The sequence below is a fragment of the Juglans regia genome, chromosome 5 (assembly GCF_001411555.2).
Source record: "Juglans regia cultivar Chandler chromosome 5, Walnut 2.0, whole genome shotgun sequence".
Lineage (NCBI taxonomy): Eukaryota > Viridiplantae > Streptophyta > Magnoliopsida > Fagales > Juglandaceae > Juglans > Juglans regia.
The window spans coordinates 11,481,124-11,502,066 of record NC_049905.1 but is presented as its reverse complement, the minus strand read 5'-3'; the positions used below and the strand labels follow the sequence as shown (position 1 = coordinate 11,502,066).

At 35.1% G+C, this 20,943-nt stretch overlaps 1 protein-coding gene across 1 annotated transcript; it reads left to right on the top strand.

The window, feature by feature from the left end:
• The first annotated feature begins 281 nt into the window (after positions 1–281).
• On the top strand, positions 282–18,521 carry LOC109018398 (ABC transporter G family member 28-like). Its single transcript, XM_019000551.2, has 14 exons — positions 282–679; positions 805–881; positions 2,711–2,986; positions 4,558–4,621; positions 4,704–4,850; positions 5,043–5,077; positions 6,021–6,094; positions 11,395–12,320; positions 13,149–13,445; positions 14,139–14,630; positions 14,934–15,082; positions 17,178–17,467; positions 17,632–17,765; positions 17,873–18,521. Exons 1-14 carry the CDS (start codon positions 426–428, stop codon positions 18,027–18,029), a joined length of 3,372 nt encoding a protein of 1,123 aa, XP_018856096.1. The 5' UTR covers positions 282–425; the 3' UTR covers positions 18,030–18,521.
• Positions 18,522–20,943: the final 2,422 nt, after the last annotated feature.

Genomic DNA, 20,943 nt, shown 5'->3' with positions numbered 1-20,943 from the left:
AATTAAATTTTTTTATTTTAAATTTTTCTTAAATACAATTAATATTTTTCATCAAATAACAAGTGTACTGAAATTAAAAATAATAAATAAAAAATAGAAAATAAAGCAGTCTGCAACTTCATCAACTGAACAGAATCTATGTGGCAAAGGCCCATGGCCTAGAAGAACTACCGAGTAACATCTTACATTTCATTTCCCGCTACCGCACATTTCCAAAACTAACTCACATCCAACGGTCCGACCGTCACTTAAAATCGTCCTTTTGTCTCTGTCACCTTGACTGCAACTCTTCTTCCCATTTCTTCGCCGTAAACTAATCCTCCATTTACGCCCAATCCGCAAGTCCCACTTCGTTGTCCATTTTCCTACTCCGACATTTTTTTTTCTTGGGAATTCTCTATCAATTTGGGAATATCGATTTCGACATGAGCAGGAGGAAGAAGGTTAATGCGCCCCGGAATCTCTCTTTGCCGGTGTTCCTCGTTGTGCTCGTCTTGATCAGCTTCTCGCGGCGCGTTGCTTGTGACCAGGACGAGGACGAGGACGATGACAACGGAGGGTACGACAATCCAGCTGCGCAACAACTATTCACGCAGCTTTTCTTCAAACGCATCTCCAATTTCACGTCCATCTTCAAGGAAGACATCACCAAAAACTTCGGTTTTTGCATAACGGACGTGTTAGTTACTTTCCATGTCATCCTTTCTCAATCTGTCTACTTAGACCCTTTCGTTATTTTTATCATCATTTTTTTTTCCTTGCAGAGATTGTCATTTTACGTCGCTTTTATTTCTGTTTTTACAGGGATGCTGATTGGAATGGGGCATTCAATTTCTCAAAAAATACGGGATTCATATCCGCTTGTGCTAGAAAGACTAAAGGTAACATAGCCTTGAACACGTACGACTCGTGCTATCAACAAACCATTGTAGCTTTTTCTGTAGGAATTCTTTATTTCCTATTAGTTCTAATGTTTTGTCAACACATACAGCAGTTTACATGTTTAACCTGGAAAGAAAGAGAACCCTTTGGAACTTCATGAAGGCATTTATTTTATAAAATTTGCACATTCGTTGTTAGGTGAAATAGGCTTTATTCAGTTTTACGAAAGTGTAAATTGCAAATTTGGTAGCGGTTGGTGAACACAATTTAGAGGCAGCAAAATTATGAATGAAGCCAATGAAGAGTTGCACAGAGCAAATTAAACTCACATATATAAAATATTCCAGGATTCCAACTAAATAATTTGATCATTTCATAACCTTTGCCTTTGCACTAAACTTTACGAGTGTCAGATTGGTGGGTTTGGATAGACAATTCAAATGAGATAAAATGAGATGAGATATTTTGTTGAAAGTTGAATAAAATATTGTTAGAATATAATTTTTTAGTATTATTTTTATTTTGGAATTTGAAAAAGTTGAATTGTTTATTATATTTTTGTAAGAGAATTTGGGAAAGTTGTAATGATGAAATGGAATGAGATGAGATTAGATGTTTTGTGTATCCAAACCCACCCTAGTCTATTAACCAATCTGAATGTGTTTCAAAGGTACATAATACTTAAGGCTGTGTTTGGAAGATGAACCCAATTCAACTCATCTCAAACCTATCATTGATGAGACTCACTACTTTTTCAATTTCCTATAAAAAAGTTAAACCTATCTCAACCCACTTCATACATTTCAACCTAAAAAGTTAAACACATCTCAACCTAAAAAAGTTAAACCCATCTCAATGGGACCCACAAAAGTTAAATTCCTTTGAAATGAAAGCTCTCTCTTGCTGATTAATCCTGATCAAAACATGCTCACTGAATTGCATCACTATATATAGTATCACTGAATAAAATGCAGTACTATGTGGGAAGGTGTTAGGAGCATAACTAATATTTTAAAAATTATCAATATGAATAAATAAACAAAAAATTTCCTATTGAATATAGATAGAGAAAAGGAGACATATAGATGATAATAATTGATTAACAAGGTGATGATAGAACTCACCTACATGAGGAAACTGAGTCCAGTAAAGATATTGAACAATACCACGTTAATACCACATAAGATATAATATTGCTTGAACTAAAGCATACGTTCACAACCTTCAAACCCAAAAGGGATATATCTTTATTATTCAGCTGACTGACATTATATTATATTACAAGAAAGGAACTAGAGCATATACTTATTCATTATGTAAATAATGTCAAGACACTTATGGCAATACATAAAGCCACTGTAGCTCACAGCATTAATACAAAATCATGGTACATAGCTCATAGTTTAGTATACATGCATGGTCTGTATATCTAGCATATTCTCTCGCTGTTATAGAAAACTCCAACAATTCTTTCCATTTGGTGCCGATCAAGTCAATTGATAGTTCAATAGGTTATTTCAAATGCAATGATTGTTGGTGAGGTAACAATAGTGCTTTACCCCAAGCATTTTGATTGAAAATATGTCATGTATAAGCTTAGTAATGTACTACTAACTGCTTCCTTTATATTTTTAAATATATAAAAAAATGATAAGCTTGGTATAGCACCAATATGGTCTAAAGAACATGATAATTCTCATTCAGTTAGCCAGCAAAGCTTTGTTTGCTTGTTTTTGTTTTACATTTACATTTCAAATATGGTGCTTCTCTCAGTTTTGATATCTCAAGTCTGACATGTTTTTATGATGTTATTTTGAGGGATCAATAGGAGATCTCGCACAGCGATTGTGCACAGCAGCAGAAGTAAGGTTCTACTTCAGTAGTTTCTTCACGAGCATATCATCGAAGAAAACCAATTACTTGAAACCTAACAAGAACTGTAATTTGTCCTCGTGGGTTTCTGGATGTGAGCCTGGGTGGGCTTGTAGTGCTGGTTCACAGAAAGTTGACCTGAAGAATACAAAGAACATTCCTGCTAGAACTACTGATTGTGCAGCTTGCTGTGAGGGTTTCTTCTGCCCCAATGGTATTACTTGCATGATACGTAAGTTTATGCAAACTCATCAAATGATTGCATGTGTCACTGAAAAAACTAGCTTATGCAGTATTTGCCATAATGATGTTATCGTATCTAAAAAACAATTTTAAGTTATGTGTTAAATCTCCTTTGATATCTTTCTTTGTTTTTCTTTCCACATCTTTCAGTCAGTGTTGCAACCTATTCTAGTTTCTTAAATATTTGTAGAATCCCATTCATTTCAAATGGTTTTGATATCATGCCCTTTCCTTAGTGCTTTACTGTCAAACTCATATTCAGAATGTTAACTTTTGCAATTTCAATTACACATCACCATTTCATTCAAATCATGAAACGAAAATTCAAAAATTATATATTCACTAGAGTTTGTGAATAGAAATTTGATTTTCATCTTTCCTCTTTATTGTATTATTGCTCACAAAGAACACTTTAAGATCATATAGAACAGTTTTGGTAAGAGAAGAAATTCTTGTCTCGAGTTTAATTACTTAGTTCTTGATGTTTATAATGATTGTTGCTAATTTGGAGAATTTGGTTCTTAAGCCTGTACATATACCACACTGGTCAAATTCCACATGAAGTCCTAAACTTTCCAGGTTTTCAACTTTTCCTCCCTTCATTTCCATCCTCCACAAGGGCTCTACTTAATTTTCAAATTCACTGCAAGGATTAGAGTAAACTTGACTTCCAAAAGTTGGACACAACTGGTTTATCATTCATTAACATCAATATATCTCAAGTTTCATCCTCCATGACATAAGAAATTATGGTTATTGATAGCATTTCTTTGCAAGTGCCTTCAAAGTGGAGAATACTATCCCTTTTTTATTCTGACAACTTTGAAAGTGATAAATCTATGATCTCTACGGTATGTTTGAAACCAAAATTATGTATGAGCTTGATTTTATTTACTAATTGCAAGCAATAAGGGGGACAGACTCCTGGAGAAGAGCGGAGGTGGTTGTTCCTTGAAGCTCGTTTTAGGCTGGAGGTAGGTGAGGGGTACTGTTGATTTTGAGAGGGAGATGGAGGAGTAAGGGGAGAGCTTCTCTGCCTGGGACCTTTAAAGATAGAGGGGTTGATTCTTTTTCACTTAATTAGTTGGCAAGGATATAGGAAACATTTGTAGGGAATGAGAGATAGATTGTTGCAAGTTTATTGTCAAGCTGCTAGATAAGTGATATTTTTTTTCTTTCTCAAGCTAATCGTCAAGAACCTAGATTCCAGTAACTTTTCTAAAATTTCAACTCATGTCTCAATGATCTCGGCAGCTAGATCATCCATCTTTTGGTCCCAGTGATCATCCTCTTCATTAGGCTTAATCAAAAGATCAGGGGCCATGAAAAATTTAAGAATATAATTGCATCGGGAGCTCATAATGAGATGTATCACTGAACTAAAAGAGTGTTCTGATCTGCAAATTTAAAGTTGGAATTGTTAACGGTGTTTTAACAACTAGAACATTTGTAATATGCATAATGCTAGTTTTATGATTCCAAATCTTCTTGTATATGCTGTACGTACCTAGATGAATGTACTGACTTTTATTTCTGTATTTCTTTTCTTCATTGTTGAAGCTTGCCCATTGGGTGCTTACTGCCCACTTGCAAAACTCAACAAAACTACTGGTGTTTGTGAGCCGTAAGTTTGTACTCTTTCACTTTGTTCATTTCTAGTACTGTGTTAGCTTAAATTAATATTTAGTGGAAGAAATATTCTGCAGATACCGATATCAGCTGCCTCCTGGGAAGCAAAACCATACTTGTGGGGGAGCTGATGTTTGGGCTGATATCTTGAGTAGTAGTGAGCTATTCTGTTCAGAAGGATCGTATTGTCCATCCACTGTGCAGAAAATTCCTTGCAGTAAAGGGTATTCATAACTATCCCAGAACTTTTTCATCCTCAGATCTGCAAGTTTAAAATTTATTTATTTACAGTGGCTGCAGTCTCACTTTTGCAGTCAATAACTTGGTGTTTTGTTTTTCTTTTCTTTTTTTGTCCCTCCTCTTGATAATATTTAACTGTCACCTGTTGCTCACCTCTTTAACTGCATTTTTTGCAGACATTACTGCAGGACCGGCTCAACATCTCAACAACGTAAGTGCCTTTTAATCAAATATATCCCAAATAGAGTCACTGGATACACCTAATGAATATATTCCACAGCTGTAAGTCCTATTGTTTGTTTTTTTTGGTTAATAGATGGGCAAATAAACCAGAGAAAAGCAAAGTGAAAAGGTCATAGATGGGTGTTTTGGCTCAAAAAAAAAAAAAAAATGGTACGACATATAACCTTAAAGTAGTGGCAACGTGGGATCCTTTTCTTGGTGTATTGACACTCTTCTGATTACAGATTTTTCGGAATTATTCTTTTATTTTTTTGTTCCAGTAGCTCTAGTGATTGCTAATGAGGGAAGAGTGGAAAGCTACCGGGGAAATATTGACTAGGATGTTTGTAAACATGACAGTCTTCTGACTAGTAGGTAGTGAATCTTCAGGTTAATCGTGACGGGGCTCCCTTATTTACTCGTTTGGTTACACAGATGAGATGAGATAAAATGAGATGAAAGTTGAAAGTTGAAAGTTGAATAAAATATTGTTAGAATATAATCTTTTAGTATTATTTTTGTTTTGGTATTTGAAAAAGTTGAATTGTTTATTGTATTTTGTGTGGGAGTTTGAGAAAGTTATAATGATTAGATAAGATGAGATAAGATGAGATAAGATGACATGACATGATTTGTGAAAGCAAACCAGGCCAATTTAATCTTTATATTGCAAAGAATAAAAAATGCTGATGAATATGACGTGGGCATGCCAAGGTTCTTGGTATTGACAATAGAATGCATGAGTGAGATAAAATATATGTTTTCATAGAATAGTTTGTATCTATTTTGTGTGCTAATAAGATGTCAGAAAATATGCATGTTATCATCAACATCTGTTGATAATGCATCTTTTTTTTCTGGGTTTGAAGTATAATTGACCTTTTCCACCCTGGACGTTGAGAAAGCATATAAATATAATCTTTAATATGCAGAATGTTTCAGGATGGCAACTTGTGAGCCAAAATCAGAAAATCAGAATATTACTGCATATGGTGTCATGCTTTTTGTGAGTGGTCTTTACTTTATTGTTTCTGTTAGTTTCTTCATGCTTTTTCTGTGGTTTGTTGAATTTACAGTTTCTGATCTTCGAATGGTACGTTCCTAACATGGGTTACCTGCATGTGTGCTCCAATTTTTTTTATATAAGTAAATTCATTTCATCAAAAGTACTGGAGAGGTGCTCCCTTTAATGGATAAAAGAACAAAAATCTATAAATTTAGAAATATTAGTATATATATTGATAAATATTAAATATCACTCATGTCCATGTACAAAGCAGATGGACGTACCAGCATGGTCTTGATCTCTGAAAGAACCGAAAAAAGTCCCACACCTTCTATTGTGTTTCGAAATGCCAACTCCCCAACCCACTACCTCTATAGAACAACATCCTGATCCATTAAACTGAATCAAACTTCTTACCCCCAAACCCCGTGACTGCTGCAGAGAACAAGTTTTCAACCAATTAACAAAGTGAAACTTAAAAATTCATCATTTATCTCTCCCCAAAACAAATCTTGTAGTTTCTCTATCCTCTTAACCACATGAATAGGAATAGGAAGCTATGATAAAATTTTAAGTGCTCCAGTTGGGTAAAGTAGTACTTTTAATTAATGCCAATCTTCCTTCATTTGACAGATAAAGCCTCGTCCAACCATCTAGCATTTTTTCATTTTTGCTACAATGCTAGTGCTCCATATAAAATTGGATTTATAGTGTGCAACTTGTAGTCGAACATAGAGAGAATACTTGCTATTATTCATTGATGTTCAACGATATATATACTACATGCAATTGACAATTATACCCTTACAAGTTACACTAATTACGACCATGTCCTCTAACACTCCCCCTCAAGTTAGGGCATATATATAATATAAACCTAGCTTGGAACAAATAAGTTTTAACCGACTATAACACAATGACTTAGTAAACATATCTGCAAGTTGATCAACAAACTTCATAAAGGGTGTAGAACTGTCACCACTTAGTATCTTAGCTCGAACGAAGTAACAATCAATTTCAATGTGTTTAGTCCTCTCATGGAACACAAGATTAGAAGCAATATGCACTGCAACTTGATTATCACAAAATAACTGAAGAGGGACAAGAGCTAGAAACCCAATCTCTTGAAGAAAGTGTTGCAACCATGTCAGCTCACTAGTAGTGTGAGCCATTGCTCTGTATTCAACTTTTGCACTAGATCGAGCTACTATTGTTTGCTTCTTACTCTTCCATGTAACCAAGTTACCTCCCACAAAGGTACAATATCCAATGGTAGATTTTCTATTTGAAGGAGATCCTGCCCAATTAGCAACTATAAGATGTCCATTTGGTCTATACAACAATCCAAGGTCAGGAGCTTGCTTAAGATAACAAAAAATATAGATTACAACATCCCAATGTGAGACCCTGTGCAGTTGTAGAAATTGACTCACTACACTCACTGCATAAGAGATATCAGGTCTAGTGACAACAAGATAATTCAATTCCCTAACAAGTCTTTGATACCTATCTGGATCTCCAAACAACTCCCCTTCCTCTTTCAAAAGTTTCTGATTTGGGTTCATAGTAGTGTCAATAGGTCGTACACCCAACATACCAGTTTCTCGCAGAATGTCAAGTACATATTTTCTCTAAGTTAGGTTAATACACTTTTTAGATCTACCGACTTCAATTCCAATAAAGTATCTAAGCTTGCACAAGTCTTTTGTCTAAAATTGATCATGTAAAAATTGTTTCAGCCTAGCAATTCCAGCTAGTAACTCCTAGTAATTACAATGTCATCCACATATACAACCAACAAGATATGACCTGCATCACTATGTAGGTGAAATACCGAATGGTCTGTTTGTATCTATGAAGACCAAATGCTAATACAGTATTAGAGAACCTCCCAAACCATGCTTGAGGAGATTGTTTCAAACCATATAATTGTTTTTTTTAACTTGCACACAGTACCTCGACACTCCCCCTGAGCAACAAACCCAGGTGGTTTTTCCATATAAACGTCCTCATTTAGTCACCATTTAGGAATGGATTTTTAACATCCAACTGAAATGAGGGTCAATCCAAATTAGCAGCAAGAGAGATCAATACCCAAACAGAAGAAATTTTGGCAACCAACGAGATAGTCTCATCGTAATCAATGCCATAAGTTTGAATGTAACCCCTAGCAACCAAGCGGGCTTTCAAACATTCCACAAAACCATCAGGATGGAATTTAATGTATATACCCATCTACAACCAACAAATTGTTTACCAGGTGGTAGGGGAACAAGATCCCATGTCCCATCATGGTGAAAAGCATTTATTTCATTTTTCATAGCTATCCTCCATCCCGGATCAGATAAAACATCCTGAACTGTCTTAGGAATAGAAAGTTTTGAACATTGAGAAGAAAAACATGAAAATGATGGAGATAAGGCATGACAAGAGACATATTGGCTAATGGGATGTTAAGTAACATAAGAACGAGCACCTTTTCGGAGAGCAATAGGTGGAGAGTTACTTAGGATTTGAAGATGGAGACAAGGTTGGTGGAGGCATAGGAGCTAGGGGCCGCAAGCGACGCGAGTATACTTGTAAAGGAACAAGGGAAGGCACTGAGGAGGGTTGGGTAAAAGTGGGTGAATGTGTAGGAGAAAGGGTAAGAGTAGGTTATGGTAGATGATTACACTCAACAATAGAAGATGTGTCTGAGAAATAGGATATGAACTCAAAGAAGGTGACATCAGCACTCGTGAAGTAACGTCTAAGAATAGGACTATAGTAGTGATATCCTTTTTGAGTCCAGGAATAACCAACAAAGAAACACTTGGTAGCATGTGGATCAAGCTTATCAAAGCCTGGGCCAAGGTTATGAACATAGCCAACACACCCAAAGATTTTTAGAGGGAGAGAAAATGATGGAGAGGAAGGGAACAAGATGGAGAAAGGACAGGAACCATCAATGACTGATGAAGACATGCGATTAATAAGGTGACACACAGTAAGAACACCATCAATCCAAAAACATTTAAGAACATGCATGTGCAGTAAAAGTGCTCGGGTTACATCTAACAGATGACATTTTTTATTTCAGCCACCCCATTCTGTTGGGGTGTATAAGAACATGAAGTTTGATGAACAATGCCTTTATTACTTAAGTAGCAAAGGCACTAGATTGATATTCTTTAGCATTTTCAGAACGCAAAATTTGAACTTTTTGTCTAAATTGAGTTTTAATTTCCTTCTGAAAGACTTTGAATATAGAAAAAAGTTCAAATCGTGCCTTCATCAGAAACATCCATTTCATACAAGAGTAGTCATCAACAAATGTAACAAAATACTGAAACTTGTTTGATACAATGTTGATTGGTCCCCATATAAGAGTGAACCGATTCAAAAAGACTAGACGCTCGATTATCAACTTGAGGTACAAAAGACACGATGGTGTTTGCTAAGTTGATATGCTTCACAAGGAAAGGAAGACACATTTCCAAGATTCCTAACTTGACATTTCAAAAGAGAGAGGGGTGTCCAAGGAGGCAATGCCATTCAAAAGCAGATGATGATGAGGATGTGAGGGCTCGAGTGGGTGACTGTTTGACATCAAGGTAATACAAACTACCATCTTCATGCCCTGTACCAATCTTCTTCCCCGTCCTGAGATCTTGAAAGATACATACAGTGGGATAAAAGGTCACACCGACTCATAATCTGATCAGAAGATGAGGGAAGTTGTGGACTTGCCAAAATTTGAGAACGCACCAACTCATACCCAAGTTTTAAGCCAACAAAAAACCGAACAACATTGAACTCTTCACGTTGTTGTTGCATATTTGAAACATCAGAAGTGATAGGTTGATACATTTTGAGTTCTTCACATATGTTCATCACTTGAGAATAATACTCTTCCAGGCCCAAAGTACTCTGTTCCAATCCAAAGAATTGCTTACACAACTCATAAGTACGGGTTATGTTCCTAGCACCCAAATACATCTGTTTGAGATGCGTCCACACCTCTTGAGTGGTGTCAAAATGCATCAAACTAGTGCAAATATTAGGCTCAATACTGGTCAACATCAAGGAAAAGATTTGAGCATCTTCTTGTTTCCATTGAGCAAATGTAGAACTAGTTGAGTCAAGCATTGGATTAACCAAGTGGATACGAAGACCCTTGCCTTTAAGAAACATTTCAACAGATTTTGACCACAACATATAGTTCTTTCCATTCAACTTCACCAAAGTCATAGGTATATTAAAGTTTGGCACAAGAGACAGTGACTCAAATTTAGTTGCCATGGACATAGAAAAATATCACACTTCAACTTGGAGACAGAAAATCCATACATAATATGAAATATGGATGAAAAACTAAGAAACACAATTTGGAAAAATAGAAACCAGGTGTAAGTACCCAAATTTCGGCTCTATATCGGTCGGAATCAGCTTGTATCGATCGAAACAAACACTAATTAACGCACTGATACCATTTAGTCGAACATAGAGAGAATACTTGCTATTATTCATTGATGTTCAACATGATATATACTACATACAATTGACAATTATACCCTCACAAGTACACTAATTACAACCATGTCCTCTAACACAGCCAAAAGGAGACCCAAATTTTTAATGGTAATGATGCCACCCTACACGATCCTTTATGCTAGCCAAGCTTTTGAACTGGAAATAATCTCTGATTTCTCTAAATTGATCCTTAATCTAACACCACTTCAAAACATAAGAAGAGACAATGAAGATTGCGGATATGTTTGACATGCATTAGCCTCACAAACTACCAAGGTGTCATTTGCGAACAAAAGATGCGATACTACTAGATCTTCATTAGTCCTTAACCCCGCTAAAAGGTTGGATAAATGCCCCCCATCCACTCGTGTGCCTCTCAAAGCCTCCATAGCCACAACAAATAATAATAATAATAAAGGAGATATCAGATCCCCTGGTCTTAACAAAGGAATAAAACACGTGTAGAGAAAAAAATAGAAGTATCTAGTTGTTATCATGTTCACTTAAGGGTTGTTGATGAAACCAATTTGAGTTCTACTGGAATTGAGTGCTTGTGCCCTAGCAGTCCTCTGATGCATTTGGTTCAGTAGCACGCTGTCTATAACCATTTATTTTGACAGTTTAATTAGAGAAACTCTGTTGGTGATTTATATAGTATATATCTTTTTGAAACCATCAAATATATTTCATGATTGAAGTAATGATGTTGGTTAATCTCTGCTCGGTGTGCCATAGTGCATTAGTTCACACTCTTACCATCTGAACTGACACTTCACTTGTCACTGCAGGCTGGGTTAAGTTTCCTGCTTATCATTATATATAACTGCTCCGACCAAGTTCTTGCAACTCGAGAGAAAAGACAAGCAAAATCTCGGGAAAAAGCAGTTCAAAGCGTAAGAGAAACAGCACAAGCACGTGAAAAATGGAAGTCTGCAAAAGATATTGCTAAGAAGCATGCAATTGGATTCCAAACACAACTATCCCGAACATTTTCTCGCAGAAAATCTCTCATGCAGTCAGAGATGGTAAAAGGTCTGGGACATGCTAAACCTGGAATGGATGCTGCCTTGTCGCCTATGACGATGAGTGGTCCAGGTGCAGCTCAGGAATCACATGGAGGATCGAAGGGAAAGAAAAAGGAAAACAGCAACCTCACAAAGATGCTAAATTCAATTGAACAAGATCCTGATAGCCATGAAGGCTTCAATCTGGAGATAGGAGATAAAAATATCAAAAAGCATGCACCAAAGGGTAAGCAGTTACATACTCAGAGCCAAATGTTCAGATATGCATATGGTCAGATTGAGAAGGAAAAGGCTTTACAAGAGCAGAATAAGAACTTGACCTTCTCTGGGATTATTTCGATGGCTACTGATGTTGAAATTAGGAAGAGACCTACAATCGAGGTTGCTTTTAAGGAGCTGACCCTCACTTTGAAAGGTAAAAACAAACATCTATTGAGGTGTGTGACTGGGAAAATATTACCTGGCCGAGTTTCAGCCGTCATGGGTCCTTCCGGGGCTGGAAAAACAACATTTCTTTCTGCTTTGGCTGGGAAGGCAACTGGTTGCACCATGAGTGGTATGATTCTCATAAATGGAAAGATGGAATCAATACACTCATACAAGAAAATCATTGGTTTTGTGCCACAAGATGATATTGTGCATGGGAACTTAACGGTAGAGGAAAATCTTTGGTTTAGTGCAAGCTGCAGGTACACCACATTTAGTTCCATGGTGCTGGCAACCTGTGTAGTTTTAGTTTTTGCATTTCTTGAAGAGCAGGTGCTGCTACAAATATGATATTGTATAAGCTTTTTGACCACCATGCTTTTATTAGGTTTAAGCAGATATTGGATACTGTGTTTTTTATTATCTCATTCGATGCAATGCCTCAGAGTCGGAACTTCGATAGCATGCGTTTTGTCTCACATCCACCAATCAAATCTATTTCCTGAAACCTTATCCTAGTTTTAGTTCAAATCTGTAAACTTAAAACTTGTTAAATGTTTAAAGTCCAAATATGGTTTAGAGGACTGGAAGAGTAACAAGTTAACCCACAACGTGGATTTCTGATTAGTAATTCCACTTCTAAAGACAATTATATTGTTTTTCTCAACATGGATTTTGGATTAGTCAATACAATTGTAAAATATATGAGTTCATTAGCAAGCTTTTAGAAATTCTGAGAGCTGTTTTGAATTTTATTTTTTATATATGGATCAATTTTTCCTTGGTAGGATAAGATATATTTTCCCTGCATCTGTTACTTTTCTGTTCTTTCCTTGATGCCCTCTTAAATTGTACCTGTGTAACTGTGACAAATTTTTGTCTGCATAATCTTTTCATATCTGCTTAACCTACTTCATAATTGATGGGCTCAACATCCTGCGCATATGAAAATCAACCATGAGGTGTTGTTTTAGCAAAATCTAGCATGGCTTATTCCAATGTAGACAGATACATAAGAAGCATTCTTGTAGTTCAGGCTGTGGTTGCTCTCTGCTTTTATAATCCTTTTTATTTATTTTTCATCATTGTAGACTCTCCGCCAATCTCCCCAAAGTAGAAAAGGTTCTGGTTGTTGAAAGAGTCATTGAGGCCTTGGGGTTGCAGACTGTGAGGGATTCTCTTGTTGGGACAGTGGAGAAGCGAGGAATCTCTGGTGGCCAAAGGAAAAGAGTAAATGTTGGGCTGGAAATGGTCATGGAACCTTCGCTTTTAATTTTAGATGAACCCACATCTGGTTTAGACAGTTCTTCTTCTCAATTACTACTTAGAGCACTTAGACGTGAGGCTCTTGAAGGAGTAAATATTTGCATGGTTGTCCACCAACCAAGGTAACTTTACTCCTGAGTACAAGGGTATGATGTAAAATTTTATGGTCTGTACTTCTGACGTTCTTTCTCGAGTGTGTTTTCCTCCGTTGGGAATATTTCCTATTAGAATGACTTGAGTTTAGATTGCTTCTTCTTTTGTTTTTTCTGAGAAAGTCGAGCTATCGACAACCTAATATTTTATTATAGACCAGTCATTCTTTTATTCAAAAAAGAAAGGTGGGCCTATTTATGTGTATACTAAAAACTTCTATAACAACTTAAAATGTGACTTAACTTCTCTCAGCAAATTAGCTAATCAGTGGTTAGGTTAGAGGACATGAGATAATAGATACTACAGTTTCTTTGCACATTATATGTGTGTGTATCTCTACATGCATATATATATATGCATGTACGTGTGTGTTCATTGGAATATCCTTTATCTATCTACTGCTTTCTGTTTCTTGTTCAGTGTTATTTCAACCAGTCTAAATATATGTTTCTATTTGTTTCAAATTAATTGTTTTGATAGAGCATCACCTAAACATGGACTATAATGATGTTGAAGGCCTTTTTGTATATCAGAAGTTGTGGCTTTAAATGACCTGAATACTAATTAATACTTTATTAGTGGATCCTTCCAGCAATTTATCAGGGAAATTAAGCACATTAGCTTGTATCTGAAAGTAATGCTTTCTCTTTTGTGTGCTTCAGCTACACCTTGTTCAGGATGTTTGATGATTTGATACTTCTAGCTAAAGGTGGTCTTACAGTGTATCATGGATCAGTTAAGAAAGTTGAAGAATACTTTTCCAGTCTTGGGATTACTGTCCCTGAGCGTGTTAATCCTCCAGACTACTACATTGACATTCTGGAGGGAATTGTAAAACCGAGTACAAGCACAGGTGTAAATTACAAGCAACTTCCTGTTAGATGGATGCTCAATAATGGGTACCCAGTTCCCATGGATATGCTACAGAGTGTTGATGGAATGGCAGCCGCAAGTGGTGAAAATTCTAATCATGGAGCAAACGCATTAGATACTGGATCAGATGCACAGTCTTTTGCTGGAGAATTTTGGCAGGATGTGAAGTGTAACGTTGAGCTGCGAAAGGACAAAATACAACATAATTTCTTAAAATCGTATGACTTATCGGACAGGAATGCCCCTGGTGTATTCCAGCAATACAGATACTTCCTTGGAAGGTAAATCCCAACTCTATTCTTTTGTGGTTTAGGCTCTTAGCTACACATAAACATCCTATTTTTCTTGAGTTAGCAACCCTATAAATTTTTTATCTACTGTACAGTACTTCTTTTCTCTGCATAGATGTTAAGAACTTTAGGACTTAATATGTTTGTGTGGTTGAGATTTTTTGATGTGGGATATCAATTAGTCTATGTTTCGTGGAGAAAAAAAGAGGTTTGTTGGGCTGCTCAATTTTGTGAAGACTGTTCTATCTGTCTAATAATTCAAAGTTGATCTTCAGATGACTGGCTCTTTTGCAGGCTTGGTAAGCAACGGCTACGAGATGCAAGGACACAAGCTGTAGACTTTTTAATTTTATTGCTGGCAGGAATCTGCTTAGGCACACTTGCCAAAGTGAGTGACAAAACATTTGGAACACTCGGCTATACATACACCGTCATAGCAGTTTGTAAGTTAAAATCTTTCCAATTCTCAACTATGCAATGTTCCTTTCAAGTTGCTTTCTTCAAGTTGTGGATTCACTCTGATGCTGGAAGCAAAAAACAGACATTATTTTAATTTAGTATAACCTAATTTTGGAGTCCAGGGAGTTTCTGTAATTTAGTTTCTTTCACCCATGGGTTGAACTTTTGATCAATAGGTCTTAGTTTGGGATTCCATCTGTGGATTTCACCAGTTATATAGTTTGGGCCTTAGGAATTGAAGTTCAAGGAGTCCAAGTCTTTTAGAGCATGTGTTGTTACATGCAGTATTTCGAGTCCAACACTTTTTAGGGTTAGGTTTTTTAAAGTTATTGACTTAACGGTTTCAATTAATAGAAATCATGTTTTTGAGGCTTGTGAAACGCAATCCTTCCATGAGGTGTGATGTCAAAAACTCCCTAGGTATGGTCCCTTTGTTTGCTTCCTTTTTCTTCTTCTTAATTTTGAGCAATTATCTATTGTATTCCAGTGTATCAAACCTATTTTGCATATATCATCATCCCACTAAAATCTAACCCTAAAGAAGCCCAAACTAAAACTCCATCAAATACATCACAAATAATCACTAAATATTGAAATGTCATTCGTGGGGTTCATATTCATAGTGCAAAACACATAACCTATAACTCGAGTTTTCCATTTGCTTGTCTTCAAACAAAATCTTTTTCCCTCCTCGAGTAATCTAGGTACAAGCGCTAGGTATGTAAGCCTCTCGTAGGCCTTGTGTAACAAGCTAGGCCCACCAGAAAATAGTATTTTTTTTACACTTTTTCATGTTGGGGTCCACTTTTTTACAAAAGGCCTGCATAGGGTTTGCATATTTGAGGCTTGTGCAAATCATTACTCTTCCCTACCCTGATTGAAACCCTTGTCAATTTTTTCCCACCAAAATCCTAACCCCAGATTGTCCTAAACCCTAAAACAAGTTGCTGTTCAGACATCCATACATTAGTTAGTTTATCAAAGCCCTTTGTCCTACAATAATTTTGGTATCAGAGCTTCTGCCTACATCAGCTTTTGTATCGGAGATGGTTACGCACTATGTCACTAATGGGAGATCTTACAAAGGAGCGTCTGTTTGGCAAGACAACTATTCTCAAGTATTCTAAGATATTCTGAAATATTTCCTTCTCAAACATCACTCAAACACAAAACAATTTTCAATTTCAAATCTTCAACTTTTTCATCTAATCATTACCTAATCATTACAACTTTCCTAAACTCCCAAACAAAACACAAAAAGCAATACAACTTTTTCAAATTTCAAAACAAAAATAATATTAAAAAATTATATTCAACTATTTTTAAATTTATAATATTTTTATTCAATTGTTTTTTCCTTTCTCAAAACTCAATAAAACATCTTAACTGAAACCATTTCACTACTATTCACAAATATACTGAGATGTTCTAAGTATCCAAAGAGGGCCTTATGAGAGATGGTTCATCTGAACTGGCTGGAATAGGAATGCCATTAACATTAAATTATACATACTTCAAGACGCCATATTCCAAAGGAAAAATTGCAAGATTGATTTTATCATCACTAACAATTGCAACATGTAATCCAAGAAATTGGAGAGTTCAAATATAAAAATTTAACCGTGGACGAGTTTTCTCCAACTAATAAGGAAGAGTGATATGGGAAAGAATTTCTGCTACTTTTATATTCCTATACTGTATTAAACTTTCAGTCCATTTGGCCTTATTTTGGTTTCATCCATAGGTTTCACATGTTAGTTGATCAGGGCCTTCATAGTCAAAGTCCAATGAATCTAGGTGATTCTCCAAGTGTGTTAATAGATTTGGATACCCAGGAAGAATGTCATTGATGGTCAAAGATACAATAAAAAATGGAAAAAGGGACAAAATTTCAGCATCTTTTGGGATACTTCTGAGACAACTCCCCCACCCCCAACCCAAATTGTTAGGTGGATTTCCCTGATAACATCATCCTAGTACTCCTGGTATTTTCTTTTTTATCTTGATTATGTTTTCTATTAAACATGTCTTATTTCTTGTAAGGCATCCATACCTGATCTTTTTTTTTTTTTTTTGCAGCTCTTCTTTGCAAGATTGCCGCTTTGAGAACGTTTGCATTGGATAAGTTGCATTACCGGAGAGAGAGTTCTTCTGGCATAAGTAGCCTAGCTTACTTTCTTGCAAAGGATACAATTGACCATTTGAATACCATCATCAAGCCTCTGGTTTATCTCTCTATGTTCTATTTCTTCAACAATCCTCGATCATCTGTCACGGACAATTACATTGTTTTAGTATGTCTGGTTTACTGCGTAAACGGTATAGCTTATGCTTTCGCAATATTTCTGGAACCTAGTCCAGCACAACTGGTGAGCGTTTACTATTTCTTTTATTACATGTTTGATTAGCTTCCTAAGTTTAACAAACGGCATGACTGTTTAGAGACAGGCATTGGGATCAGTATATATAAATACATGCACTTATTGTTCTCTTTTTAAGTATATAACAAGCCACTTTTTGATCTTATATGCAGTGGTCAGTGCTTCTTCCTGTTGTTTTAACACTCATAGCAACCTACACTAGCACTAACAAAATTGTGGACTTTCTAGCTAACTTGTGCTACACTAAGTGGGCTCTGGAAGCTTTTGTAATTGCAAATGCTAAAAGGTTGGGCCTGACAATCCCTCTCTCCGATATGTTGTAATATTAATAATATTGCATACATCTCATATTTTTGTGCTACTTGTCCTTCCAATTTTCCTTAATGCTTTCAGATATTCTGGAGTGTGGCTAATAACACGCTGCGGTTCACTCATGAGTAGTGGCTATGATCTTAATCATTGGTATCGATGTTTGGTCTTCCTTGTCCTTACCGGAGCACTAAGTCGGGCTGTTGCATTCTTTTGTATGGTAACCTTCCAAAAGAAGTAAATTCGGCCAGTCTTAGATTACTGTACCAAGACTAGTCTTTCCTTGGAAGTTAGTCCCATATAGATCTCGAGGATTCTTAGAAGAAGACAGAAGAGACTTTCCTTAAAACTTTTGTTCTCAGAGAACAGTATCTTTATCATGAAACACTCTCAATCATTGTTGAGAGTTAGGATTTGGGATTGCTGCAGTGGTGCAGACTGCAGAGGAAAGAAGGGAGCAAATGTTAGTGCCAAGCACTCAAATTTCACACCGAGACTTGCTGGATATTTTATATGCTCCAGAAGTGCAGATCTATTTTGTCTATAGCAATACTATTATTCATCCTAAATTTTTTCATCCCATATTGTGTCTGGTGATGTTGCAAATTTAAGTGGTTGGTTGTCCATCTAACTAGTATTGACATTTAAAGCCACTCAAAATGTATCGTATCATCCGATTTGATTTGATATGACGATCCAAGAATGAGGAACAGTATTTCTCTTTTGTTTATTAGTATAAGGGTTTTGTTATGCATCAATCATTATTCACTGCACACAATCCATACCTGACAACTTTTTCTATATTTTGTCGTAAGGTGTGGGGTGTGTGCAGTAAATAGTAGCTGATGAGAATAATTATTATTAGTTGCCCAATCCAGTTTTGATGGATCTATGCTCCTAAACAATATGCTCCAAGGAAAATTACTCAATACTCCTACTATCTTCTTCTCCCCCCCACCCTTCTTTCTTTTCTAACATAGTTTGTATGGCAGATTGACATCCAGTAAAAACAAATGAGTATGTATGTGTATATATATATATATACACACATGTCCTTTTTGCGTAAAATAAATTGCACAAAACGTAAATTCTTGATGGAAGATTATTCCTTGTAATCATAATTCTTGTCTTGTCCAGATGAAAAACCTCTCCCAACCATGAAAGGGACCTTCCAAACAAGCATGTTTTCCCTACCCAACTTGCTCTCTATATTACTTTCAATTCCTCGATGGTTGAAATATGCCCACCCATGTAGGTTTATTGTTGCTTGAAGGTAGCAATTTATTCTTTATTGTTCTGTTTTTGGTCAAATTTTCTAAATTGAGTGTATCTTGAGAGTAGTCTTCAATTATAAGGTGCCTTAAAAATGGGCATAGATCAGACTAATCACTTGCTTAAGAAGGGATGTCCTGGTTTTATTACTAGCACCTTCATGGATAGTGACATAAAAGTTTCAATCCATACCCATTTCATCTCATCTTATCTCAAAATCTCTTATAATTTCTTTCACAAACATAACTCAAATACAAAACATTTTTCAATTTTAAGTCTTCAACTTTTTCATCAATCATTATAATTTTTCCAAACTTCCAAATAAAACACAAAAAATAATACAAATATTTCAAATTGCAAAACAAAAATAATATTAAAAGTTTAGATTCAAATAATTTTTTAACTTTATAATATTTTTTTCAACTTTTTCTCTGTCATTTTCTAAAATCTAATAAAACATCTTAATTCAAACTATTTTATTATTATTCACAAATAAGTTCATTACCATTCACAGAATTTTTATCTCATATCATTACCCAAGCATGCCCAAATGCATGAACCTTTGAATGGAAACTCGAAGTTACTTAAGAGGTTTGAACACAACTTTTAAGCAACTAACCACTCAATGTTAATGTTAATGATACCCTTAAATTCAAAGAAGTTGGGTAAGTACTAAAGTCAACCACAAATCTTTAACATTAACGTAAATGATACAAGACTTGCATAAGAATTATTTGACTAAATATCGCCAATTGAAGTGGAGACAGATAAACCATACCAAAGTAAATAAGAACTCTTATCATAATTCTAAGCAAATACTGAAGAGAATGAATGCAAGCAAGATCAATGACAACTTTAGCACATCCTGAAAAATGGAAGAAAGAACCATGTATTATGCAATAAATTAAAGAAAAATCAAGGATGTTATAAAACAATTAAGGATAATGATAGGCTTGCTACTTCCTACTACTCATTTTATTTTATTTTATTTATTTTACTTAATGGTTAAGGAAGTGATTATTAGTGAAGTTTTATATTTTTTAATTTTTTTAATGATTAAGGATGTTAAAAAAATAATTAAAAGAAAATAATAAAAAAATAAAAATCTCAAATACACTATAGAGTAGTAAAAGAATGGTAGGAGAGTAGTAAGCCTATCATTATATTTCTGCAGTGACGTTACTCAATGAAGTCTTACTACTTCTTAGCACTCATTTACTACTACTTTTATTTTTTTAATTTTTTTTTACTTAATGGTTAATGAAGTAACTATTTGTGAAGTTGTATATATTTTTTAATTTTTTCTTAATTATTAAGGATATTAAACAAATACTTGAAAGAAAATAATAAAAAAAAAATTTAAATACATTATAAAATAATAAAAGAGTGATAGGAGGTAGTAAGTCTATCGATATTTATTTGTATAATTATATATCCTTCAATGCTTACGCGTCACCTCGGCATCATAAAAGTTCTACATTAACCTCAATTACACCGAATTTTGTTGAAGAACTATAAAATATAAACCCTAAATTCCTAAACATAGTAATGTTAATTATTTATGAAGGAAAATTACTATTCAAGCACTTGTGATTTAAAAAGTTTCTAAATTGTACCTATGGTTATGGTAAAGTTTCAAATTGGTCCCTTCTAATGAGAAATAGAAATGTTAAACCTACCAAATTTGGGTCTTAAAGTGTGTTTCGAAATCTTTTATTTTTTATTTTTATTTAATGATTAAAGAAGTATTTTTTAATTTTTTAATAATATTATAAACTTTTATCTTTTAAAATTTTTTTTATGATGATTAAAAAAATATATAAAAAAAATTAAAAAAAAATGCTTTTTGGACACATTCGAAATAAATTTTCAGTTAGTATAGT